This window comes from Felis catus, chromosome B3, assembly GCF_018350175.1.
Source record: "Felis catus isolate Fca126 chromosome B3, F.catus_Fca126_mat1.0, whole genome shotgun sequence".
Taxonomy (NCBI): domain Eukaryota; kingdom Metazoa; phylum Chordata; class Mammalia; order Carnivora; family Felidae; genus Felis; species Felis catus.
In genome coordinates, this window is record NC_058373.1 from 40,008,563 (window position 1) to 40,035,934 (window position 27,372).

General features: G+C 45.0%; 1 protein-coding gene and 1 pseudogene across 2 annotated transcripts; one reads left to right on the plus strand and one right to left on the minus strand.

Annotated features, from left to right (window-relative positions):
• The first annotated feature begins 1,974 nt into the window (after positions 1–1,974).
• Positions 1,975–24,108, plus strand: UBAP1L (ubiquitin associated protein 1 like). Of its 2 annotated transcripts, XM_023255198.2 has the most exons (6): positions 1,978–2,454; positions 9,826–9,993; positions 14,359–14,979; positions 17,337–17,543; positions 22,498–22,599; positions 23,537–24,108. In XM_023255198.2, exons 1-6 carry the CDS (start codon positions 2,302–2,304, stop codon positions 23,669–23,671), a joined length of 1,386 nt encoding a protein of 461 aa, XP_023110966.2. In that variant the 5' UTR covers positions 1,978–2,301; the 3' UTR covers positions 23,672–24,108. The 2 variants fall into 2 exon arrangements, with proteins under 2 accessions (XP_044915090.1, XP_023110966.2); XM_045059155.1 differs by lacking the exon at positions 17,337–17,543 and having other exon boundaries at positions 1,975–2,454.
• On the minus strand, positions 7,257–7,365 carry LOC111561254 (annotated as a pseudogene).
• Positions 24,109–27,372: the final 3,264 nt, after the last annotated feature.

The window sequence follows — 27,372 nt, forward strand, 5'->3', positions numbered from 1 at the left end:
CCTTGCATGGTGGTGGTGGCAACAGCCACTGGTACTTGATGGGTTTAGAAAGACATAGAGTAGTGCCTGATGAATTGTACTTCTGAGAATATGGACAGTGTCATTGTAATCTTTTCCCCCCAAAAATCTTCTTTTATTGTGGAAATTTTCAAGCATCCGAAAGTAAAGAGAATAGTATAATTTTTTCCGTATATCCATCATCTGGCTTCAGATAATTGTCAACTTACGGCAAATCTTGTTTCATCTGCAACCCACTACTCTATAGACTATTTTGAAGCAAATCTCAGACATCATATTAATTATTTCAGTATGTAGGGCTCCACTCTGGGCATAGAGTCTCCTTAAAAATTTTCAGTATGTGGCTCTAAAAGATATTTTAAAAATGTAACCATAGTGCCATTATTGCACTGTAAGAAATGAATGACTTCTTGATATCATCAAATTCCCAGTGTTCAGATTTCCTTATCTCATAAATGTGTGTTTTACACTTGGCTCAAATTAAGATCTAGATGCAGTCTATACACTGTTGTTGGTTGATATGTTTCTTAAACTTCTGATAATCCATAGGTCTTTCTTGCTTCCTCCTGTGTACTCTTGTACTCTCTCTCCCTTGAGATTTATTACTTGAAGAAATTTTTTTCCTGAAGTTTCCAGTCTGAATTTTGCTTATTGCATCCTTGTGATAGCATGTTCCTCTGTTTCCATATCTCCTATAATTTAGTGGTTAGAGCTGCATTGCCCAGTATGGTAGATATGTATCGCTATTGGGCACTTGAAAGAGAGTTTGAAATGGAGTTTGAATTGAGTTGAATAATTACACCTATGGATCACGTTTCTATTGGACAGCACTGATTAAGAGTGCACACATTTTTTGACCACCTACAGATTGGGGTTTTCTGAAGAATATATTATACACCTGGTGTGTACTCCATTCAGGAAGACTAATGTCTAGTTGTCTATTTTTGTGATCTTAGCAGCCACTGGTAGTCAAGACCTAAAGTCATTCCTTTGGAGTTGCAAAATAGTGATAGTTTAATTCTGCCTTTCTTTCTTTAGTTATTAGCTGGAATACTTCTAAAAGGGGAAACATCCCCTCATCAACCATTTGGTTACTGCAGGGTACAATTGGTACAGGAAAGGCAAATACATATTTTTTTTATTTACTAGTTTTCAAATTAATGAGCTGGTTCCCTAGAATCCTCCAAAGGTAACAAGTGAGTTTTATTTTGAAGTATCATTATGAACTCAGATCTAACCATAATTGTCTTTCAACTCATTGTTATTATTTATCAATTGTCTCATCTTTAGCCACTGGGAGCCTTTTTTTTTTTTTTCAATTTTTTTTTTTTTAATGTTTGTTTATTTTTGAGACAGAGACAGAGCATGAACGAGGGAGGGTCAGAGACAGAGGGAGACACAGAATCTGAAGCAGGCTCCAGGCTCTGAGCTGTCAGCACAGAGCCTGACGCGGGGCTCGAACTCACGGACTGTGAGATCATGACCTGAGCCGAAATCGGCCGCCTAACCGACTGAGCCACCCAGGCACCCCTGCTGGGAGCCTTTTTAACTCAGTTTCTGAATTCCCTTTCAATTCCAGTGTTCCATTCCAAATTTGTTTTACATATTGCCTATTCCAAACCTGGAAACAGTCATTTATCTAATGATAAATTGGTGGAAAAGGTATTTATAGGCCATAATCTGCATGATAGGGGTGGTCATTGTTATTGCTGCTTCTTGTTTGTTGGTTTTTATGCTTTTCAGTCAGAACTAGGAATTACAGTTCCCTTGAGCCATCAGCCTTTTTCTAAATCATGCCTTTTTTATACCTATATTCTTTTTTTTAAATGTTTATTTAATTTTGAGAGAAAGAGAGAAAGAATCCTAAGCAGGCTCCAAGTTGCCAGTGTAGAGCCTGATGCAGGGCTTGAACCCACGAACCACGAGGTAATGACCTAGGCCGAAACCAAGAGTCGACGCTTAACCCACTGAGCCACCCAGGCACCCCTGTACCTATGTTCTTTTTATATTGAACATAAATTAATGAAAATAGAGAAATAAACTCATTCAAAGATGAACCAGAAATGTGTTGATTCATCATGTCCTGTATATACAAGAATATTGTTTATCTTATTTCCCAAAAGAGGAGACCCCGGGTTGGGAGATACTCTAACAAAAAGCATTTATTTTAAGAAATTAGGTAAATACAAGAAAGATTAAAAAATGAAATAGATTAGTTGTATGTTAAATACTAAGTGTTCTTAGTGGCTGAGTTTATGACGTCAACGAATTTGCTACAAGCCAATGAACTTAATCACTCTAAACCCATTCATGTTCCTATGTCCATGTGACTTGGGCAAGAGTGTATCAAGAAGCTTAGACAGCATTATACCATCTGCTGTAGCAATTCACTTCTACATATTTTGTCCACAGGGGAGCTATCCTGGGAATCACAAGGTAAGTACAAAGTATGTCTTGTTCCATTCAAATAATATAGAATATATAGAAGGAATGTGAGTGCTGTGAAGTATTAGCAGTGATTATTTTAGGGACTAGTGACTACATGAGGCATTTCCAACTAAATCTGTTTTTTTTCTTTTAATGCTATAACCAATAAACTATTCCTGTATAATTGTTAACTTTTTTTAAAAAAAAGTGTGAGTAATTACTACACGCAACATGGGGCGCAAACTCATGACCCCAAGATCAAGAGTCATGTGCTCTTCCGACGAGTCGGGTGCCCCTGTTAACTTTTGGGTGTACCCATACAGTAGTTCCTGACTTAGCACGTCTGGCTATCTATGAAGATTTTGTTTCCAATGCAGGTTCTGTTTGCCTTTTGGAATAAACTGAGTTTCTCACAGTCTCTGAAGCAAGGATCGAAGTCTTTGAGGCAGTTGGTGCTAGAGCACATAACTATACAGAGCAGTAGGCACCTCTCAATTAGCTCATGCTTGCCAGAATATGGATTCTAGGACTTGAACTGTGTTCTTAGAAAATGGTTTTTACCGTTTGCCAGGAATGATACTAAGTACTAGAGATGTGAAAGGGAGCAAAAAGACAGGATTCTTGCCCTCCTGGGATTAGATCTAGAGTAGAAAAGCTTAAGAATACAGATAATTAGTTGTGATATGTGCTACAAAGAAAAAGTGGTTAGTCATCATTTATATTTTCCATTGTTCAAATATTTATTAAATGCCTGTTGAAACTCAGATTAATTTGCTAAGTATAAGGGCTATAATGGTGAGGGGAATAGGTTAATATCCAATCAATGGATCCAGCAATCAAAAAATGTACTGAGTGCTTTGAAGGAAAGGTAAATGGTTCTATGAGATTAGGCCCCTTTTTTTTTCCTTTTTTAATGTTTATCTATTTTGAGAGACAGAGTGCAAGTGGGGGAGGGGCAGAAAGAGGGAGACACGGAATCCAAAGGAGGCTCCAGGCTCCAGGCTCCTAGCTGTCTGCACAGAACCCCCCGACACAGGGCTCAAACCCACAAACTGCAAGATCATGACCTGAGCCAAGGTAGGATGCTTAACCAACTGAGCCACCCAGGCGCCCCCAGGCCCTTTAAAGTCTTAAAAGCTACTGTACTGGGTAGATCTACCCAAGTTTGGGGGGGGGGGGGCGTGGATCAGGAAAAGCTTTTTTTTTTTTTTTTTAATTTAAATTGTAATTAGTTAACATACTGGCTTCAAGAGTAGAATTCAGTGATCACTTACAACACCCAGTGTTCATCACAAATGCCCTCCTTAGTGCCCATCACCCATCTAGCCCATCTCTCACCCACCTCCCTCCATCAACCCAGAGTTTGTTCCCTATCATTATGAGTGTCTTGTGGTTTGTTTCCCTCTCTTCTCTTTTTCCTCCCCTTCCCATATGTTCATCTGGGTTTTTTTCTTAAATCCCATGTATGAGTGAAATCATATGGTATTTGTCTTTCTCTGATTGACTTGTTTAGCTTAACATAATAACATTCTAGCCTCATCCACATCATTGCAAACGGCAAGATTTCTTTCTTTTTGATGGCTGAGTAATATTCCAGTGTGTGTGTGTGTGTGTGTGTGTGTGTGTGTGTGTGTGTGTGTGCAGTCTCTGTGCTAGATGGAGGATGGAGCACATGTGTGCATGGGAAGCTTCTTTTTTATCCGTTCATCAGTTGATGGACATTTGAGCTCTCTCCATAGTTTGGCTATTGATGTTACTATAAGCATCAGGGTACATGTACCCCTTCAAATCAGTATTTTTGTATCCTTTGGGTAAATACCTAGTAGTGCAATTGCTGAATTATAGTGTACTTCTATTTTTAGTTTTTGGAGGAACCTCCATGCTCTTCTCCAGAGTAGCTGCACCAGTTTGCCTTCCTACCAACAGTGCAAGACTGTTCCCCTTTTTCTGCATCCTTGCCAACAACTGTTGTTTCTTGTGTTGTTAATTTTAGCCATTTTGACAGGTGTGGTGGTGGTATCTCATTGTGGTTTTTATTTGTATTTCCCTGATGATGGGTGATGTTGAGCATCTTTCCATGTTTCTGTTAGCCATCTGAATGACTTCTTTGGAAAACTGTCTATTCATGTCTTCTGCCCATTTCTTAATTGGGTTATTTGTTTTTTGGGTGTTGAGTTTGATAAGTTCTTCATAGATTTTGGATACTAACCCTTTATCAGATATGTCGTCTGCAAATATCTTCTCCCATTCTGTAGGCTGCCTTTTGTTGATTGTTTCCTTCACTGTGCAAAAGTTTTAATCCTGATGAAGTCCTAATAGTTCATGTTTACTTCTGTCTCCCTTGCCTTCAGCGACAAGGTAAGGGAGACAAAACTTCTAGTAAGAAGTTGCTCTGGCTGAGGTCAAAGAGATTGCTGCCAGTGTTCTCTAGGATTTTGATGGTTTCCTGTCTCACATTTAGGTCTTTGATCCATTTTGAATTGATTTTTGTGTATGGTGTAAGAAAGTGGTCCAGTTTCATTCTTCTACATGTAGCTGTCCAGTTTCACAACAGCATTTGTTGAAGAGTCTAGGAAAAGCTTTTCTGAGGAGATGATGTTTCAGCTAAGCTATGAGGCATAAACAGCTATTCACTAGTGCAGAGGAGACACGGAAGAAGAATGTGGCAAGAATTTGGAATAGAATATGCAAAGGCCCTGTGTTGGGCTAAGAGAGCAAGGCAATTGAAGACTAGCATGGCTAGAGTAAGACAAGAGGGAAGGGGGTAGGGGCCAGACACTGCAAAGCTTTGGAAGCCCTTGTCAGGAGTTTGATTTTTATTCTGAGAGAGCTGGGAACCATTTGGGGCTTCTAAGCAGGGGATTGGCTTAGTTTGCTGTTTTGAAACAGCTTTTGTCCCAGTGTGTGAAACAATTACAATGATAGGGCATAAGAGGATATGTGGGACACAGTTGTCCAAGTGAGAGATAATGGGGGCTTGGACTCCCATGTTAGCAGTGGAGGTAGCGTGAAATGGGTGGATTTCAGAGATTTAAGAGAGGAAACTTGGCAGGGATATGAGATGAGTGGTCGTGAGGGAGAAGAGAGTGTCAGGCATGAGTCCTCAGTTTGTATATCTTAGACATTCCTTGAGACAAGAAATTCTGGGGAGGAGGAAAAGTTTGGGGGAGGGGAAATCAGGAGTTCACTTTAGATATGTAGAGTTTGAGGCACCCTTGAGAAATCTTGGAGGAGATGCCTTGTAGGCAGTGGTGTTTATGAATTTGATCTCTGAGAAGAAGTGCAGAATTTAATATGAGTTATTGGCACATAGATTATTGATGCTGTGGGCAAGGATGAAGTCATTTAGAATATAGTGGAGACCTTTATAAAAAATAATATTTACGTCAGTGCCTGGGCTCCAGGTAGACCAATTACTACAACCCCCACTTGCCCTGCCTCTCACCCCTAGGCTCAGATGCAGCCAGACAGGCACAGACCCATGGAGAGGTCCTGGATTATAGCCTGCTGAAGCATGCACAGACTGGCCTTCCCAATATCCCCACTTCCCCATCCTCACCCCACCCCACCCCTTCAGATTCATCAAAGCTTTCTCCACTGCCTATTGAATGGAGTCAGAATTCCGTTTTCAGGGCCCTCGCCAGCTCTACCCCAATCTACCCCTTCAGTCTTAATGCAGGCTGCTTCCCAGCACAAACTATCTGAGTCATATGCTTTGTCCCCGCCCCCTCCTCCCCCTACCTCTCTCTGCCCTGCCTCTGCTCCCTGACTCAAGCTGTTCCCTCCCTGGAGTTATGCTCTCCACTCTAGCTTTAACCTGCTCACAGGCTGTTCCCATACTCTTCAGGATCCAGGTCAGGGTCCTGTCAGGGTCCTTCCTGAAGCTTGCCCAACTCGCATAAGGACTAGAATACTTTCTTTCCGTTGAAGAATATCATCATTTAATGATCTGTACCGTTTATTTTATACTTAGCAGGGATGACTGTCATTCTAGAGTGTGCTCTAACTAGATCATGTCTTATACTGTAGCCCTTCCTATTCCTATTTCCAGAATTCTCAAATTCTTAAATTATTCCAGAAACAAGTGTAGAACTGAGTAGAGAATATCTATTAGGATGCAGATGCTGGGTCAGAAGTGAGAGAGGAGGAGGGTGGCCCTGTACCTGCTCAGTGGACAGGCGGTTCACACGTGGGTCTCAACAAAGCTGTGGCCTTTACCCACAGCTCAGAATTCTAATGACAGCTGAAAATGTGGATGATAAATCAGAGAATGCCAAAACTTGCTAACTTTCTTATGTCCCTTACAACTCCTTACGCCTCAGAGGTCCGCTGATGGAACAGGCTGATGGGGCAGATAACTTACTGATCACAATGGGACTTGTCTGATCCTGTAGCATGAAGAGCCGCTCCCAGTGCGCTGGGAGACTGTCTCCTGGCATGGGGTGGAGAAACATTTGGAGTCTTACATACAGTAGACACAGACTAGAGTGGGCAGGCAGTGGAGATGAGGGAATTAAAGGATTTGCCCATCTGGCCTCATTTGACCTCTCTGCACTCAGATTACTTACTCTGTCTCTTCTCATGATCTCCTGTGGGCATGGGGATGACCCCAGTGACCCCTCGCAACAGGGGTTTGCAACATCCTAGTAGGGATGACATTGTAGTAAGCCAGAGATACTCCCTGGTGCAGTCCCTGGTAAACCCTGATTGTTTGCAAAATGCCAGACTGTGGTCAGGAGTCTAGATTTAAGTATATATTATAGGCAGTCTCAAGAGCTTGAATTCTTTGTGAGTTTCATTTTGTTAAGAGAACAGAATCTTTAGTTTAAAATACGTAACAAATAAAATCCCTTGCTGTTGTGAATATTATTAAACTAACAGATACTATACTTGATCTCAGCCAAAAGGCCCAGAAGCTATATATGAATTAATTTTTCTTAGATATCAGCTTTAGTAGTAGATACTGTTGACTAATACTAATTTAACTTTCTCAATAGTGCATGAGAGTTCATTCTCATCAACACTTGATATTGTCAGGCTTTTTAAATGTTAACCATTTGTGTGTGTGTGTGTGTGTGTGTGTGTGTGTGTGTGTGTGTGTGTGTGTGTGTGTGTTGGTATCTCATTGTTTTGTTTTGCATTTTCCCAATGGCTAATGAGGTTAGACAACTTTGATGTTTATTTGGATATACTCTTTTATGAAGTACCTGTTAACATCTCTTGCCCATTTTTGAATTAGGTCTTTTTCTTACTGCTTTCTAGTTCTTTGTACTTACTGGATACGAGTCCTTGGTCAGATACATGTGCTGCAAATATCTTCTCCCACTCTGATTTGTGTTTTTTATTTTTTGTTTGTGTGGTTCTGTTTTGTTGTTTTACTGTCTTAATGGTATCTTCCAATGAATGGAAGCCAGTTTGTCAGTGTTTTCCTTTATGGTTAGTTTTTTGCAAACTGCCTAAGAAATGTTTACCTATTCTAAAGTCATGAATACATTCTCCTATTTTATCTTCAAGCTTTATTTTACCTTTCACATTTAGATCTGTAGTCTACCTGGAATTGATTTGTGTGTGTGATGTGAGGTAGAGGCCAGAATTTTTTTCTAGGTGGACATTCAATTGATCCAGAACCATTTACTGAAAAGACTTTTATTTTCCTTATGCTCTCTGCAGGGCCAATTTTGTCGTAAGTTAAGGATCCATATAAATATGGATCTGTTTCTGGACTTTCTGTTCTGTTTTATTGGACTCTTTGTAAGTCCTCATGTTAGTACCACACTGTCTTAATTCCTGTAACTTTAAAGTAAGTGTTGATATAGTATAAATCTTCCAACAGTGCTGTTTCTTCTTCAAGATTGTCTTGGCTTTTCTTAGTCTTTTGCCTTTCATTTAAATTTCAGAGTTAGTTTGCCAATTTATCCCCCCAAAACAAGATGGAATTTGACATGTGGGGTCGACAAATCAATTCAGGGAGAATTAATATGTTTATGACATTGAGTCTTAACTCATGAACATGGCATGTTCCTCCAATAAATATTTTATAGTTTTTCACATAGAGGTCTTATATATCTTTTGTTAGGTTGAGTCCTAGAAGGTTGGTTGATAATATTACATGATATCTTATTTAAAATCTCACTCTCTAGGGAGAGAGCCAAAGCATAAGAGACTGTTAAAAACTGAGAACAAACTGAGGGTTGATGGGGGGTGGGAGGGAGGAGAGGGTGGGTGATGGGTATTGAGGAGGGCACCTTTTGGGATGAGCACTGGGTGTTGTATGGAAACCAATTTGTCAATAAATTTCATATATAAAATAAATAAATAAATAAAATCTCACTCTCTAATGACATTTTTAAAAGACAATATTTTCATGGTTTGTTGTTTGTATAGAGAGATATAGTTGATTTTCATATATTGACCTTGTATCCAATGACCTTGCTAAATTAACTTACTAATTCTAAGAGTCTTATTTATAGATTCCTTTGGATTTTCTACATATAATTATATCATCTACAAATAATGGTAGTTTAATTTCTTTTTTTCCAATCCTTATACTTTTATTTTTTTCTTTTCTCTTTTTACACAGGCTAGTATCTCCAGTGCAATGCTGAACAGAAGAGATAATGGGGACATCCTTGTCTCAATCTTGGGGATATCTTTCAGTATTTCACTATTAAGTGGCCTGTTTGCTTTAGATGTTTTAGTGATATTCTTGATTATGCTAAGGAAATTACTTTCTATTCCTAAGTTATTAAATGGGCTTGTTTTTTCCTAAAATCATGAACGGGCATTGATTTTATCAAGTGCTTTTTCTGCATCTACAGATATAGATAATCTAGAACTTAAAATTTTTATTCTATTGGCATTTATTTTTACTCCCAGTGATTGATTTTGGAATATTAAGACAATCTCTCATTCCTGAAATAAACTCAACCCAGCAATGTTGTATTTTTCTATCCAAAATTATTTTTATTGAGATTTTTGCAGTTATGTTCATGAGAGATTGACCTTAATTTTGTCAGATTTGGTATCAGGATGGTGGGGAAATAAAAATGAGTCAGGAAGTATTTCTTTTCTGGAAGTGTTTGTAATTTGACATTTTCCTTAAATGTTTGGATGAAAACTCTTGATAACATGCTTCAGCACTAGTGTCATAGGCCACATTTTGGGAAACAATTGTCTAGGGCAAGACTTAAACATGAAATAGTCAATTCTTGTCAGTTTGAATGCTCTTGTTTTTGTTCATTTCCTCCCTATGCAGCACCAGCCGCTTTACTTTTTCCTTCCCAGCTGTGTGGGGCTCAGCTAAGTCACCACACGGGAGAGTGGTAAGGCCATTTGAGACCAAGCCTGGTTCTCAGGACTACACTCTCTCCCTGCCACCAGGCAGCCTGCCCCAGTCCTGCTCAGCCATCTCTACACTCCTCTGACAGAATGAATGCCCTCGATGATGTCCCCTTCAAGGTGCCCAATGGCTTTGTGATAGGCACAGAGCCCCTTCCTGGGCCAGAGCTCAGCGTCCCAGCTTGCAGGGAGCTTCTGCTGGGTTCTATGGTAAGTATATCTCTCTGTCCATCTATCTCCTTGTCTCTGGGTCTATAGATCTGATGCTGAGACTTGGGCTTGGTTCCTTGATTTTATTTTATTTTAATTTTTTTAAGAAAGGAGCTACAAAGCCTTTAAAAATTTTTTTTAATGTTTTTTTTATTTTATATTTGAGAGAAAGAGAGACAGAGCACAAGCAGGGGAGGGGCAGAGAGATGGAGACAGAATCTGAAGCAGGCTCCAGGCTCTGAGTCATCAGCACAGAGCCCAACACAGGACTTGAACTCACGAACCATACATGAGCCGAAGTTGGATGCTCAATCAACTGAGCCACTCAGGTGTCCCAAAGCCTTTTTTTTTTTTAATATTTATTTATTTTTGAGAGAGAGAGAGAGAGAGAGAGACAGAGTGTGAGCAGGGTAGAGGCAGAGTGAGAGGGAGACACAGAATCTGAAGATGGCTCCAGGCTCTGAACTGTCAGCATAGGGCCTGATGGGGGCTTGAACTCACAAACCGTGAGACCATGACCTGAGCTGAAATCAGGAGTCGGACTCTTAACCGACTGAGCCACCCAGGTGCCCCTTGTTCCTTGATTTTAAAGGGCAACAAGGCCATTTCTGTTATATTCTAGAGAGTTTTGGAAATAACCCAAGAGGAAAGGTGTTTCATCATGAAGTCTGGTGGCTTGTGATGGGGATTATTCAGTGGGTCTTATTTTAAGCTTAGGATAACTGGAAGCCTGCCTATATGAAGCAACTGAGAGTCATTGCAAGGATACTCCAATTGCTCCCTTCTCCGTCAGCCTCCTGGCACATCTAAAATTCTACCGTTTAGGATCACTCTTATGAGCTAAGACACTATCTCCAGAATCCCCTGTTAAAATGCAGACAGTTACAGGGAACCCATTAGAGGGGATTACTATTCCATAGACCCAAAACACATCAGCCCTGGAGGCACCCTCGAAACACCCCATGCCCCACAGCTCACACACTGGGATGTGTACCCAGTGTATGTGGTGGTATCACATACCCTCAAGATAAACATGATTATTTAACTTCTGGGAGAGTCAAGTTTACTTGAAGATTTAGGGGGAGATCCATTGCATTTGTATTATAACACAGGTGTATCATGAGCTAGAACACAAAATTCACATGAATTTATAAAATGAAAAACAAGATTGCAAAGAACTGTGGAACTGATGTGGGGCCTCTCAGACTCTTGTATGTTCATTCTCCACTGTCTGCAGAGGGCTTTGTAAAAAATTCTGAGGATCTGGGTCATCCATCACTCATTTTGCACATGGGAAACCTGAGGTCCAAAGAAGGGAAATGACTCGTCTGAAGTTAGTGGCCATGGCAAGACTAAAACTCAGGTCTTGACTCCAAATCATTTCATATTAGCTAAGAGCAGGATTGGAATGTAAGAGACACTGGACATGGATTGTTCCAAGGTTAAAAAAAAAAAACAGGTTGTAGGAAGTCAGGTGCAGAGAGTCCAGTCCACAAAGGAGAAAGGGGCTCTAGTGGCCTGGGGGCACAGGAGCAAGAGACTCAGTGTGGTTTTTGTTTTATCTGCAGAACCTGAGGTCACACTGAGGCTCCTTAGGACCAAGGTCTCCAGCATGGAAAGAAGCTCTGTAGAGCCCAGAGCACATGTCCAGGGGCCCATCCTCTGTAGGGCAGGAGCTCTCGCTTTCTCCAGGCAGCTTGTGCTATGGGTTCTTGCCCTGAGTCAAAGTCGGCCTCTATGGTTGGGAGTAGAAATTTGCTTTACTGGAGGTGGATCATCACAGCTTTTCCTTACATGCTGAGCTCAGGCCAAGCTGGGAAGAGGCTTTTCTGAAAGCTACTTCTCTTAGAAGCAGAACTGGACACCTTTCTGCCAAGTCCACATCTGGTGTCCTAGCCAAGGTGCTGACCCTGGCTCTGCCCCCCTCCTCTCAGCAAGGGTATCTGCACTCCCTTGAGCCATTTCCCTTCCTGGGCCTCCATTTCTTTTACTGCTGGGCCAATCTAACAGAGAAGCATGAGACTCCAAGTATGATTTACAGCTTCTCCTGGTAAGTCCTCTGAGTTCACTGGGCTGTATTCCCAGTATGTGGAACTTGGAATACATTTTCCCATAACAATAATGTTATAGATAGAGGTTAGATTACTTGTGAAAAAATAATAACCACAGCTACTATAACTGAGCACCTGCTGTACACTGGGCCTGTGCTTAGGTGCTCTTTATACATTCACTCTTTTTTCTTTCTCATATTTATGATAACCCTTTTAGCAGGTATGTGTTCCCACCCCATAGCACAGGAAGCCAAAGCTCCCATCCAAGTGATGCACAGGGTTATGTTGCCTGTGCGTGACACACCCAGACTCGAACATGTGTCTGTCAGACCCCAAAAGCCCATGTCCACCCATCCATCTGGCTGCCCTCTCCCTTCCTTCTACACTCAGAGCCTTGGCAAGTCTGTGTTTTGTTGTTTCAGAGTTTCCCTTTAATGAGAGTTCATCACTGTTAAAAATTTTTTTAGAGAAAAAGTACATTCACATAGTTTAAAAATGAAAAAAAAAATCTATAAAATGGTAGAGAGCAAGTGTTGACAAACATTTCCTGTAAAAGGCCAGATAGTAAAAAACTGGGGCAATTAAACTCTGTTGTAGGGAAAGAGTTATAGTTTTGGAAAGGGGTGGGTGGGAATGGTTGTGTTCCAATCACACTTTATTTATAAAAGCTAGGTGAGGGGTCAGTTTGGCCCACAGGCAGCTAGAATATCTTGGGAGAGTGAAAAGCCTCCCACTGACACCTTCTCATCCACCCACCCCCTCACTGGAGAGAGCTGTTACTCATTTTCTATGTATTCTTCCAGGGATTCTTCTGTGTATATGCACAAATAAGTACAGCTATTGCCTCCCTTTTTACACCAAAGGTAGCATTTTTTTTAATGTTTATTTGTTTTTGAGAGAGAGCGAGCGAGCACGCAGAGCAGGGAAGGGGCAGAGAGAGAGAGAGAGGGACAGAGGATCTGAAGCAGGCCCTGTGCTGACAGCAGAGAGCTCCATGTGGGGTTCGAACTCACAAGATCATGACCTGAGTCAAAGTTGGACACTTAACCAACTAAGCCACCCAGGCGCCCCACAAAGGTAGCATTTTATACATACACTGTTCTTCTTGACTTTTTTTTAACCTAATATGTTTTAAGATCTTTCTATATCAGTACACAGAAAGCTTCTTCAGTTTTATTTTTTGCTGTATAGCATTGTGCATTATATGAATATATCCTACTTTACTGAATGGGTGCCCTCTTGATGATCACTTGGGTTCTTCCCAGTCTTTTCCAATTATAAACAATGTTACATGGAATGAGTATATGCAAATGTCCTTTTGAATTTTTGTAAGTATTTTTCCAAATTGTCCTCCATAGGGGTCACTGATTTACATCCCAGGCAGCACTCTACAAGAGGCCTGTACCTCCCACACTCTCCCACAGAATGTCCTCAGACTTTGGATCTTTGCTGAAGGCTAGGCGGATGGTATCTCAGGGTAGTTTTAATTTGCCTTTCTCTTGTCAAGAGTGAGGTTGAGCAACTGCTCGGGTGTTTAAAAGCCATCTGTATGGCTCTTTTCTGTGGACCATCCATATCTTTTGTTCATGTTAAGCTGTTGGTCTTTTTCCAGTCTATATCTAGCACTCACTATATTAGTAAATGTAGCCCTTTGTCTGTGATGTGAGTGCTGTTTTCACCTAGTTTGTCATTCGTTTTTGACTTCGCCTATTGTATCTTTGCCATGCAGATTTTGCACATGTGTGTATCTGTACTTTTATGGCTTTTGGATTTTGATTTACAGTGAGAAAGGTTTCCCCCACTTGAGCTTATCAAGGATTTCTTTCCTGTTTTCTCCTAGTACTTTTATGGTTTCATACATATATTTAATGTTTGATCCTTTTGGAAATCATCCTTGTATAAGAGTGAGAATTTCTTCCAGCTAGCTAACACCATTTATGTTTGTTTTTTGTTTTTGTTTTTAGCTAACACCATTTATTAGTTCGTCCCTCTATTTCCCATTGCTTGAGATGCCACCTTTATTATTTACTAAAGCCCCACAGATATCAAAGTCTCTTTCTGGACTTCCTATTCTTTACCTGCATCCGTGGAGGCCGAATTTGCTATTCACTTGTCGTTGATATTCATCCACCCCATTGCTAGCTAAAACTGAGGGTGAGAGTCGGGTGGTGACGGATGCCTGGGATTAAGAATCGGAAGCTGCCCAGACCTGGCAAGTTTTTGGCTGAATAGGTTCCCGGAAGGCCAGGGAGTAGGAATGCGCCCTCTGGCCCCGGTTTGGGTCCCAGAGCCTCACGTCGCCGTCTACTTGCAGCACGACTTCAGCCTGGAGAGGAGGGCGCTCTTCTGGGTAGAGGCTGTCCTCCGGGGACCCTGCCCGTTCCAATGCGACGCCCCGGGAACGGCGTCAGCGCCTCCCGCCTGGCTGTTGCTGGTCAGTCCCGACCGCGAGCCGGTGCCGATGCCTGCCGCAGACACGGGCCCTGAGGCTGGACCCCAGCAGCGGCTTGAGGAGGAGGTGGAGGAGGAAGAAAACCAGGACGAGGACCACGACGAAGAAGAAGCCGCCTCCGCCAGCGAGGAAGAGCCACGTCCCTGCAGCCCCCAGCCCGGCCCCCCTGCGAGCCCCGCCCCCCCTGCGAGTCCCGGCCCGGGCCATCCACGGTGCTCGCTGGACATGCTGCGCGGCATGAGGTCGGAGCTGGCCGGAGCGCGGCGGCGGCTCTCCGAGGGCAGGCTGGCCGCCCGCCCCCGCGCCCTCCTGCACCGCATCCGCCACCGGGCGCTGAGCCTCTGCCCCAGCCCGGCACCGAGTCAGTGCCCCATGCCGCCCCCGGGCCCCGCGCCCCCACTCCCCGGCACCCCCGCGCCGCCCCCGCGGCCCTCCACGGCCGGCGCCATGCCCCCGCTGCGGAGTCACAAGCCCACGGTCGCGGTAAGGAACCTTCTAGCTCCGCCAAGCCCGCAGGCCAATAGTCTGGGTTCCTAGCCTGATTCGCAGCCCTAGTCTCCTCTCTGCTCTCCTCCTCCTTACCTTTAACTGTTCTCATCTGGCCACGTACTATGCTGTCCTTCCTGTGGCCCTGGGCCTAGAATATTCCCTCCTCAGAGGCCCCCATTCCCTATTTCCCGCTGTTTTGCTTCTATTAGGGCACATGCCACAATAATTGTAATCATCCAGTACCTGTCCATCTCTTAGGGCAGTGATTGGATGGCATCCATTTTTGTTGCCAGGGCACCAAGCTGCAGACTTGGCCAGTAGGGGGTGCTCAGTGAATGTCTGTTGAAGTAATGAATGTGACTCAAATCTAGGGCTTCCCACAGAGCAAGGGCTTCCTGTAGGATGGATGAGCTGGCGACTCAAAGAATACTCACTGAGTAGTTATTTGCTGCTGGGCCCTGAGTTTAAAGAGAGAAGGTCAAAACCACAGGACAAGGAGAGTTGGCCAAAGGGGTGTGGGACAAGACAACACTGAATAGTGAGAGGGATCAGGTGTTGAGAGGAGGTGACAGTTTTTGCAGACTGGGAGGCTTTGGGACAGAGGATGTGCACCTGCAAGAAAGGGGAGCAGAAGTGAATTTAAAGTAAAACCCAGGTGACTGGGTGGCTCAGTCATTTAAGCATCTGACTTCAGCTCAGGTCATGATCTCGTGGTTTGTGAGTTCAAGCCCGAATTGGGCTCTGCACTGACGGTGTGAAGCCTGCTTGGGATTTTCTGTCTCCCTCTCTGTCTGCTCCTGTCGCACTTGATCTCTCTTTCTGTCTCTCTCTCTCTCTCAAAATAAGTACACTTAAAAAAAAAAAAAAAAAGTAAAATCAGTGAAAATTTAAGCCTCAGACCCCTCACTTTGCCTCTCCCAAGGCCTTATACCTAATTTTATCTTCACAATTGTGTGCCTTGAGAGATCCAAATTATCTAAGTACCAAACTCCATAAAACGTGGATCTGGAGCAGATGGAATGGGTCAGGACTGATAGCCAAAGGTGGCAGTTGGGCACAGCTTTCTGCCCCCCAGCTGCCCTGCAGTCAGGCCAGGAGATGCAACAGAATAAGGCCCAGCTGAAGTTTAAATCCAAAAGACAGACTAGAGGTCTGGCTTTTCCCACTCACTGGTGTGTCACTGTTGGCAAGTCACTGAACTGCTCTGAGCTATCCCTGTTCTACCTGTGAAGTAGGCCACTTGACCTCACACAGTTGCGTAGAGCAAACTCAGAGAAGAGGCTCTGTAAATTGGACAGACCACACCGCATCAAGGGCCAGATGGTGATGCCAGGATGGCTCTTCCTGGTGCACATTAAACTTAAACTCTAGCAACAACCCTGTTGGGTGGGGGAGGATTGGGGCACATGTTCTGTACAGGAGAAAATTGAGGCAGAGAGCAGCTAAGAATTTTTTTTTTAATATTTTACTTATTTTTGAGAGAAAGAAAGACAGTGTGAGTGGGGGAGAGGCAGAGAGAGAGGGAGACACAGAATCTGAAGCAGGCTCCAGGCTCTGAGCTGTCAGCACAGAGCCTGGCGTGGGGCTTGAACTCACGGACCACGAGATCATGACCTGAGCTGAAGTCAGACACTTAACTGACTGAGCCACCCAGGTGCCCCACTAAGAATCTTTTTTAAGGTCAAAAGAATAGACTCAGATCCTAAGATTTTGATGTTTTCCAGTTAAAACTGGGGGTAAAGCAGACCCTAGAGTAAGTTTCCCTGGCAGGGAACCCCTTGAAAAGATAGGAATGGGTGGGGGATTCATGTCATACATACACACTCTGCCCCAAGAGCCAGGGCAGCAGCTAGGCTTCACTTGGGGAGAAGGGATCAGGGTAGTTTGTTCAGAGTTGGCAGACGGGTGCTTCTTGACAGGGAATGGGTAAGGGGTGATGCTGGCCAAACTGACTGATATGCCTTCCAGCCACCCTCCTTACTCTAGGGTCTGTGTGGGTCCTCTCAGCACAGCTATGCCCAGTCCCTGCCCTGTTCCATGCCCTGCCAAGCCCCAGTCCAGCCACACTGAAGAAGGAGGAAGATCCACCTCTGCTCCCCACTCACTAAGGTGTGGAGTAAAGAATCCTGAATTTGATTTTGAGTAGGGCTCAGCTCCCAAATGTGTGTTGCTTACTCAGTCATTAACTTCTCTGAACCTTGATTTCAGTATCTGTAAAATGGGATAACAGGATGTACCTATGATATTTCTCTTGTGGAAATATTATCATTTACTGGCCTGTCATTAAAAATGTCCTGCCCAGCCAGGTGTCACTTCCAGTAACTGACACATCCAACCTGTCTGTATTTCAGTCCCTCAGCCCGTATACCTGCCTGCCACCTCTTGGGGGGGTGTCTCAGAGTCTCAGCACCTGTAGAGCACACCCTGCTTCTGCTGACCTGCTGTCTGCCCTGAGCCAGGAGGAGCAAGATCTCATCGGGCCAGTGGTTGCCCTGGGGTATCCCCTGCACAGGGCTATCGGGGCTCTGCAGAAGACAGGGCGACAGAGCCTGAGCCAGGTAGGCGCATGGGGCCCAGAGCTGGGGGAGCTGTGGGTCTGGAGCCAGGGGAGGGGCCAAGTGGTTTTTATCTTTAACGTGAAAAAGTTTTGTCTCCTCTTTAGAAGCAGAACCTTAGCCTGGCATTAATTGTTGAGGGTTATGAGCAAGTTTCTAGACCCTAAGGCTATTTTCTCCATAAGAGTTTATCAGGAATCCCTGTGCCCAGAGAGTTTTAATATTCTATTCCTGTCCCAGTCTCTGCCCCAAGCACAGGGGGCTGGAGCTTTGGGCAACCAATAATCTTTCCAGAGATCCCCAATAGAACCTTCTGCAGAGAGAGATGTTTTATACCTGTGTTGTCTAATACAGTAGACACTAGCTGTATGTGGCTATTTGAAATATGGACAGTGTGACTAAAAAACTGAATTTTTTTACTTAATTATAATTAATTTAAATTTAAATAGCCACATGTAGCTGCTTGCTATCATATTGGAAGGCACAGCTCTAACCACTTCCTTCAGTGAACAGTTTATCTGTATTCATATCCATCTCTTTCTCTTTTGATCTACCCATCCATCCATCTAATCAACAGCATTTACTGGGAACTTCCTAGGTGTTTAGATGCAGTGGGGAGCTATGGGGAAAACTCCCTCTTGATGGAAGGGCCTGCAAAGAATTTATGGCCATTCTTAATCGACCACAAGGAGGTTCTAGTGATCAGGAAAGTCTTCATGGAGGTGGCACGTCTTCAGCTAGACTTCAAGGATGCATAAGCTCTGAATTTGAAGGAAAGAGAAGGGATGATATTCCAAGCAGGAGAAACAGTACGAGCAAAGGGGTGGAGAGACAGCAAGGAAGGGTTTGGGAGGCCCTGATCCCACCAGTCTTGCTGGAGTGCAGGGTACATGATGCAGGCTGGTAGGAGATAAGACAGGGAAAGGGAGGGGCGCCTGGGTGGCTCAGTTGGTTAAGCAACCAACTTCGGCTCAGGTCGTGATCTCACGGTTTGTGAGTTCCAGCCCTGAGTCAGGCACTGTGCTGGCAGCTCAGAGCCTGGAGCCTGCTTCTGATTCTGTGTGTCTCTCTCTGCCCCTCCCCTGCTCATGCTCTGTCTCTCTCTGTCTCAGAAATAAATAAACATTAAAAAAAAATTAAAAAAAAAAAAGACAGAGAAACGGAGTCGAGGGCAGATTGAGGGTGCCTTGAAGACTGGGCTGAGAAGTTTATAAATGACCCACTAACAACAGGAAGGCATGGAAGGATTGTGAGTTGGGGCAGGAGGTAACATTGAATGCCACTGCCCGAACCTCCCTTCTCCCACCTGAATGTAACATCCTACTTCACGTTGTTTCTGACACATGGGAACTCTTTTGGTTGGAAAGCTGAGCTGAAGGTATCAAAAGGTCCCAGGGCAGTTGGCACTTAGTTGTCTCTGTGCCCCCCCTCCCCCCCCACCACCATCAGAGGGCTTGGGCACTCTCTCCACGGTCATGTAGATGACTGCTATGTGCTGGGTCCCTGAGGTCTGGAGCTGCCTGCTCTTGGATAAGAAGTGACAAAAGGAGAGTAACTCTCAGACTGGAGCTGAAGCAGGATGTGCTGCTGCCAGGTTGAGGAGGTGGGCGAATGCCCCTGGCCCCCTTCCCTGCCCATTCCTGCTTCCGCTCTCCTCTGGCTTCATTGGTCTGTGCCTTGTCCTGGAGGAAGACTTGCAACATGGTGACCCCCGTGTGGTTAACATGGAGGCTGCTGACATTTCTTGAACACCTTCTTTGTGCCAGTCCCTCAATCAGAGAGTATTCAATTAGGCCTTCTCAATTCCGCACAGTTGCCACCACTGTCCCCACTTTGCAGATGAGGAAATTGTGGCCAGGGAGGTTCATATAAACAATCAGTGGCAGAACTGGCATCGAGGCCAGGCTGGTTTGACTCTGAATCTTTGCTGCATGCTTCTTTTCTCTCATTTCTTGTGGGAGAACCTTCCAGGGAAGCATCCCAGGCTGATATGAAATTTAAAAGTAGATCTAAAGTTGCCCCCACCTTCAGCTGCTGCTGAAAGCCAGGACCTTGGCCAAGAAACTGGCCAGGAGGACTATGAAGGACCAGGCCCATGGTGCGGGTCTGCACATTAGTTGGAGCCAGCACAGGGCACTGGCCTCCCTGTGGGTGGGCTGGAAGAATCACACTATATCAGGAACATTGTGTTTCCAGATATGTACTGACCACCTGCCTGGCCAGCCGGATCTCTGGGTGGCCTTCTTCCCTGGTGGTCAATCAGGAGCCAAGCCCTGAGGTGTGGGCCTGAAGGACTACTGGATGACTTCATCTGTCCTCCCCCACCAAGTTAATATTCCCCGCTGTTCTGTGAAGTTCCGCCATTAACTGAGCAGCTCCTTTGGGTTCAGATTCCTTCTCACCTTAAAGGATATATACTATAGTAAACCTCTTTGGCCAGAAATTAATGACAGATGGTCCAGGAGGGAGGTTATGGAGACAGAGCTCTTAGAAGAGCCAGGGAGAAAAGAGGAGATACAAAAGATAAGCTTTGTCCATGATTGCTTCGTTCCTTCCACAAGGATGGATGTGTCCACTGACTGCTTATAGGACAGCATGGGCAGTGTGTGTGAGCATCCATAGGCCAGGCACCTTGCTATGGGACTCCAGGCACCTAAGGGCCCCTCTTTGAGTCTCACTTTCCCTATTCACAGAAGGGAGGGACTTACAGTCCCGTCCTGGGGTGTGAAAGTGACATCCTTACCCACCCTGGGTCCTGAGGCAGACCTGGTGGCTTCTACAGTCTTACAGGCCCAAAAGCTGACCAATCAGCAGAATCTTTACAAATGTAGATCTACAGGACCTACTCTGGAGGATCCCAGTCAGTGAATCCGGAGTGGGGCCAATGGCCTATCATTTTAAAGATCTGAAGGTGGTTCTGATATGCAGCCTGGCAAGGAGTCTACTGGTATGGATTGAGGTCAGCCGACCCTTGAGTCAGTGGTTCTCAGCCTTGGCTATACATTAGAATTACCTGGAAAGCTATAAAGATCCCAGGGCCCTGAAGTGCCTGGGTAGCTCAATCAGTTAAGTGTCGGACTTTGGCTCAGATCATGATCTCACGGTTTGTGGGTTCAAGCCCCATGTCAGGCTCTACACTGATAGTGTGGAGCCTGCTTGGGATTCTCTCCCCTACCCCCTCTCTCTGTCCCTCCCCTCCTCACACTCTCTGTCTCAAAATAAATAAACTTAAAAAAAAAAAAAATCCCAGTGCCCAGACTGCCCCCTAGACTGGTTATATCAGAGCCTCTGGAGGCAAGCATCAGTGGTTTATGGGTAAAGTTCCCAGGCAGCTACAGTCAGCACCAAGGCCAAGAACCTTTGCTGTGGGTGAACCAAGAGGCAAAGGGCACATCCATCACCTGCTCTTGACATACTCCTGTTTCCACCTTTGGAAATCCTGTCTACCTCTCAATGCAGCTCAAAGCCCCTCCTTTAGCAGTTGAAGCCCCTCTGCTAGCAGCTGGGCCCCTGATGGACAAGGCTGAGAGGTCAGGTGATCTAGGCTGTAGTCCTGGGTCCCTGGGCAAGCTGTCCACCCTGCTTGGACCTGTTTCTTCAATTGTGCTAGGAAGGCTTGGCTCGGTGGTTTATAAAACATGCTCAGAGCAAGGTCTAGGTGTCCTGAGGCAGGAGCATTGGACTCCTGACTCCCCTGCTCCTGCCCCCAGTTCTCCCAGAGCAGCTCCAACCTTCCTATTATTGTTGAAGCCTCCTGATGCTTGGACAGTTCAGAAGCTAAAACAGTTTGAAAACCATTAATCTGTATGATCCATGCTTTCTGCCCAGCTCTGAAGGTCTGCAGAAACCCGACCTGTTTCTTTTCCACTTATACCTGTAATTCTTGTGGTCTGCAGCCTTCACTTGGCATCAACTCTCTATAAATCTTGCTTTGATTTGCCTGGCACTCATGATTTCCCGTATCTGGTTCATCTCCCCCACTAAGCTGTGAGCTCCCTGGAGGTGGTTCTTAGTTCATTTTATAAACACAGCATACATTTATTTAGCTCCTTCTGCCTGCCATGCTGGGTGCTCTGGGAACGCAGCAGTGAACAAGACTGATACAACCCTTCCCTCATGGAGCGAGAAGTCAGCAGATGAGAACATTGAAGAAGATAGTAGAACAGCTACAGAGTTGTATGTGCTCGGATAGGGGAAGCATGGGTGCTGTGGGAGCAGCAGGCAAGGCACCCAGTGGAGACTGGGGGCAGAGGCTTCCCAGGGAAGAGGAGTGAGACTGACCTTGGCGGAGGGAGTTAGATATGCAGAGGCCTGGGGGTGCTGAGGGAGTCAAGGCCACTGATGGGCAGGGACAGGCCTTTGAGCTCTGGTAAGGAGGCAGTACTTCATCCTGAGGGCAAAAGCAACTTGTGGTGACTGAACACGGAGTGACTTGAACAGGTTTTCAGGCCTGTGGGATCTTCCTCTGTCCTCCCTTTCCCGGCACTGGGGCTCACATGGTCCTGGATGGCAGACACATATGTATCCAGGGACGGGGGTGCTCACAGGTGTGGAGGGTGAGGAGGCTGCTTTCACATGGGTGGGTGCTTACCAGGGAGGGTGAACAGACCGGGATGGGTGTTGGGGAGACGCCTGTGTTTCAGGCCAGTCCCACTCCCTGCTTAGGTTCTGGGAACCCTCTAGCTCATCCTGATAGCCCTTTCCCTGGATTACAGCCCCCAGTTTGGGACAGTTGGTCTGAACTTGCTGCCCACCCGTCCCTAGGTCCCCAGAGGAGGCCTTTGTCCCTCTTTTATTGGCTCACAGGGTCTCTGGGGCCATTTCATGTATGGTGGGTCGACTGGTCAGCCTGGTCTGAGCTCAGGCCTCACCGAGGTCCCCAAGGTTCCTCTTAATCTGTTCCATCGGCTGACTGTGCCACTCCTCTAACCACACCCCTTTCCTCTTTCTGGCCCAGTTTCTCAGCTACCTTAGCGCCTGTGATCGGCTGCTGCGGCAAGGCTATGAGGAGGACCTGGTGGAGGAGGCCATGGAGATGTTCCAGTTCTCCGAGAGCCAGGTCAGCAGGGCCACCTGCCAAGGCCCAGGGGAAGGGGAGGGGAAGGATGTGGGTGCACACACGAGCCTAGCATACAGGGGCACACCAGTACCAGAGGCACAGCCTGGGGGCCATCAGGAGCTAGCCTGCTTGCTCAGCCCTGGGGAGAGGGAGACAGCCCAGGGAGGCAGAGGGAGGCAGGAAGGGAGGGAAACAGGAGGCACGGCTTTTGTGTCATGTAGCTGAATCAATACACAAATATTATAGAGTGCCTGGTCTGTCATATACCCAGAGGAGCCAAGCGCAGCACAAAGATGCTTAAACTCTGCTTGGGGAGTTTGCTGCCTACCTGGAAACCCAGAATGCAGGCACCCGGGGGCCCAGTAGTACATTCTGAGTGGCCAATGTATATGAACTGTCCACAGTGTGCTGTTGGCCTAGGCTCTGCCGGGCAGCTCTTCACAGGGGCTGAGGGAAGGACAGAGGGATGGGAGAAATGCTGAGGAGGAGGGAGGGAGGATAAGCAGAGACTTTTCAAGCATTGGGATCAGAGGAGGAAGGAAGGCAGAGGCTGCACTGTGTGAAACCTCGGCAGGGTTTGGGGCCTGGGCAGAGACCCCAAGCTGTGCATCCTCTGGGCACCCGTATGCAGCCTCCTTCTTTCTGTCCGAGTACCAGAGCACAGAGAGTCAGGAATGGGCCAGAGTGAGGGAGTAAAGCCAGGATGGAGCCAGTGGCCAAGCCAGGGCCTCCTTCCTTGGCACAGGAACGGAGGTCCACGCCCATGTCAGCCAGAGGTACAGGCAAAATGTAGGTGCTGCCCAGGATCAGGCTTACCTGGCTTGGGGAGTCCTTAGATTTCTGGGAGTAGATACAGTGGGCACCAGGAAGGGGGCTCCACAGGGAGATGGCTGGCCTGGCAGAGTCCCCAGCACTCTCTCTGCTTCCACTTCCTCAGGCAGGGGAATTCCTGCGCCTCTGGGAACAGTTCAGTGACATGGGCTTCCAGCAGGACCGGATCAAGGAAGTACTGCTGGTCCATGGCAACCGCCGTGAGCAAGCCCTGGAGGAGCTGGTGGCCTGTGCCCAGTGACCTCGGCGCTTTCCACAATGCCTGTGCATCCCTCAACCTGTGCCAGACCTGGCAATCCATTCCAGCTCTGTTATTAAGACTATATAAGAGGGGCGCCTGGCGCTGGCTTAGTTGGAGCATGTGTCTCTTGGTCTCAGGGTTGTAAGTTCAAGCCCCACTTTGGATATAGAGATTACTAAAAAAAAAATAAAAAAAAAAATAAGTAAACTTACAAAAAAAAAAAAAAGACTACATAAGAATAACAGTGAGGTGTGCTCATTGTAAAAATGTAAATAATGCCAAAGGTGGAGGTAAATATTGTAGGGGAGGCCAAACTTTACCCATTTAGGTTTTCAGCTGGGGCTCTTGAACAAAAAGATTAAGAAGAGAAAAACAGTTTATTAATGCATGTGGCACACATCTTGTGGGAGAAACCTCAGTAAAAAAGTAACTCAAAGCAGCAGTTACAGCTCTGGCTTCTATAGCGTTTTCAACAGAGACAGTAAATTTGTAGAGAAATACAGGACAAAGGAAACCGGTTTTAGGCTTCCAGGGATGGCATGCTGTGGGGAGGGTAAATATGTGGAAATAAACTAAGGAGTAGGAGTATTTGCAGATCCCTCTGGAGCATCACTGGGCTGATAAAAATCTATTTCCAGAAAAGGGGAATTTATACCTTAGAATTAGGCAAAATTGGGGGGTGGGGAGGCGAGGAAGGGTAGGGAGGGCCTTTTTCCTGCATTTGCTGCTCTTTTTTTTAATGTTTATTTTTGAGAGAGAGAGAGAAAGAGCATGCGAGTCTGAGCAGGGGAGGGGGAGGGGCAGAGAGAGAGGGAGACAGAATCCAAAGCAGGCTCCAGTGTCTGAGCTGTCAGCACAGAGCCCGACATAGGTTCGAACTCACGAACCCTGAGATCATGACCTGAGCTGGAGTCAGACGCTTAACTGACTGAGCCCCCACAAGCGCTCCTGCATTTGCTGCTTCTTAATTACCTTCAACTCAAAATAATTTTTATGTCAAAGAGGCATATTTTGGGGTGATATTCTGGTCTCCTTCAATACTAAAACAATCAGCTGAGAGTTGAAAGTGTTTGCTTCTGGGGAGGGATAGAGGGGAGCATGGACAAGGAACTGTGTTTTTTCATACAAGCCTTGTAAAACTACCTGTATTGGACTCTCTGTGTGCATTAGTAATTTTGATTTTAAGAATACTAAAACAGGGGCACCTGAGTGGCTCAATTGGTTGAGCATCCGACTTTCGATCTCAGCTCAGGTGTTGATCTCAGAGTTGTGAGTTTGGATCCTGCATTGGGCTCCATGCTGGGTGTGGAGCCTACTTAAATAAATAAATAAATAAATAAATAAATAAATAAATAAATAAATAAATAAAAATAAATAAATACATGGTGAGCAGTTCTTTTTGGTCCTGTGGGCTCCTGGTCATAGTGTGGAAAGAACATCTAACTGGTTCAGAAGACCTAATTCTTATTTTGTTTCTGCTAATGACTGGCTCAAGGCCTCTTTGGGCCTTAGTTTCCCTGGGAAAAGTGGAGAGACTGGACATGGCTACTATCCATAAAAATCCCCTGGAGAGTGTGTTAAAGAGTCCCAGGCCCTACTCCTGGGTGATTTGATTTAAAAAGTCCAGTTTGGCAGCCCCAGGAATCTGTTTTGTTTTTGTAAGAAACTCTCCAGGGTTGTTTTTTGGGTTTTTTTTTTATCTTTTTTTTTTTTTTAATTGCTTTTGTTGTTGTTGACCTCCTGCACCCATTTCTTCCAGCCACTCATCTGTTCTCTGTATCTCCAAGCTTGGTTTTTGTTCTTATGGTTTTCTTTTTCAGATTCCATATATAAGAGAAATCATTGTGGTATTTGTCTTTCTCTGTCTGACTTATTTCACTTAGCATAACACCCTTGAGGTCCATCCATGTTGTCTCAAATGGCAAGATTTCACTCCATTTATGGCTGGATAATATTCCATTGTATATATACACCACAGTTCCTTTATCCGTTCATCCATGTATGGACAGTTAGGTTGTTTCCATATCTTGGTTATTGTAAATAATGCTGCAGTGAACATGGGGTGCATCTATCGTTTTGAGTTAGTGTTTTTGTTTTCTTTGAATAAATACCCAGAAGTAGAACTTCTGGATCATATGGTAGATCTATTTTTAATTTTTTGAGGAGCCTCCCTAGTGTTTCCCATAGTGACTACACCAGTTGCGTTCCCACGAACAGCGCACAAGGGTTCCTTTTTTTCCACATCTTCACCAACACTTGTTATTTCATATCATTTTGTTAATAATCATCCTAACTGTTGTCAGATGACATCTCATTGTGGTTTTGATTTGCATTTCCCTGATAATTAGTGATGTTGAGCATCTTTTCATGTACCTGTTAGCCATCTGTATGTCTTCTTTGAAAAGATGTCTATTCAGATCTTCTGCCCATTTTTAAATAGGAAAAAAAATTGTTGTTGTTGAGTTATAGGAGTTCTTTACATGGTTTGGACATTAGCCCATTATCACATATATGATTCACAAATATTTCTCCCATTCATTAGTTGCCTTTTCATTTTGTTGATGGTTTCTTTTGCTGTGCAGAATCGTTTTCTTTTCCACTTGTTCATTTTTGCTTTTGTTGCTTTTGCTTTTGATGTCAGATTAAAAAAATCATCACCAAGACCTATGTCAAGGAACTTACTGCCTATGTTGTCTTCTAGGAGTTTTATGGTTTCAGGTCTTACATTCTAGTCTTTAACCCATTTTCATTTAATTTTTATGTATGGTATAAGATGATGGCTGAGTTTTATTCTTTTGCATGTGTCTGTCCTGTTTCCCCAGACCCATTTATTGAAGAGACTATCCTTTCCCCATTGTATATTCTTGGCTCCCTTGTTGTAAATTAATTAGCCATATATGTATGGATTTATTTCTGGGTTCTCTGTTCTGTTGCATTGATCCATGTGTCTGTTTTTACACCAGTACCTCTGAGGATTCTTATTCAATATAATGGGCCCATGGCCAGTGTGTGTGACCCTCAGGGCCAGCAGATCTAGGCCTTCTCCTGCTCTGACAATCTGGCAGTCTTTCCTCATTTGTGGAGCAGACAGGTTGGGACCAGAATTATCTCCAGTCACCCAGGCCTACCCTCTGGAGGACCCCAGGCATTGAGGGGATCAGTTGTGGGAACTGTTCCATGATGAGGCAGCAGAGGTCAGAAGCCAAGACACTAGCACCCCCGCCCTTCCCAACTGGCCCTGTGCAAAGACCTGTAGCAGTTACCAGAGAATCAAGACCTCTCAGACATCTCCACCCAGCGAGCAGGACTGGACCTGGAGCAGAGGCCCGTAAAAAAACAAAATATTCCATGCTTCTCATGGCTTCAACCCAGACACCTTGTTGGAATGTGTAGTGAGGACTTCTGCAGGCCTATACAGGCCTAAACAACGTCTGGGACCAGAACCCAGGACTCCTCAGGTCTATCCAGCCCCTGGGTGCTTTCCACTAAGCCTCAATGCCTGCCAACTTGAAATCACATTAAAAATATTCTTTGGCCTTAAAACTTGCTTTGAGTAACTTGCGGGCAATGCAAAACTATTTGAGAACGTTGGCAAGACGGCATAAAGTTGGTCAAAAACAAAACTGCACTTGAAAAGAATAAAATTCAAGTTTAATTTCTAAAAAAGCAGTGTTAAATCCAAACCCATTTGTATTCTGTTT

Bases quoted from the DNA above. Each gene is read 5' to 3' on its own strand.
- UBAP1L (XM_023255198.2), top strand. From the start codon at position 2,302: ATGAACTTAATCACTCTAAACCCATTCATGTTCCTATGTCCATGTGAC. The intron at 14,980-17,336 runs GTAAGGAACCTT...TCTGTATTTCAG, and splicing joins GTCACAAGCCCACGGTCGCG to TCCCTCAGCCCGTATACCTG. The intron at 22,600-23,536 runs GTCAGCAGGGCC...CCACTTCCTCAG, and splicing joins TCCAGTTCTCCGAGAGCCAG to GCAGGGGAATTCCTGCGCCT.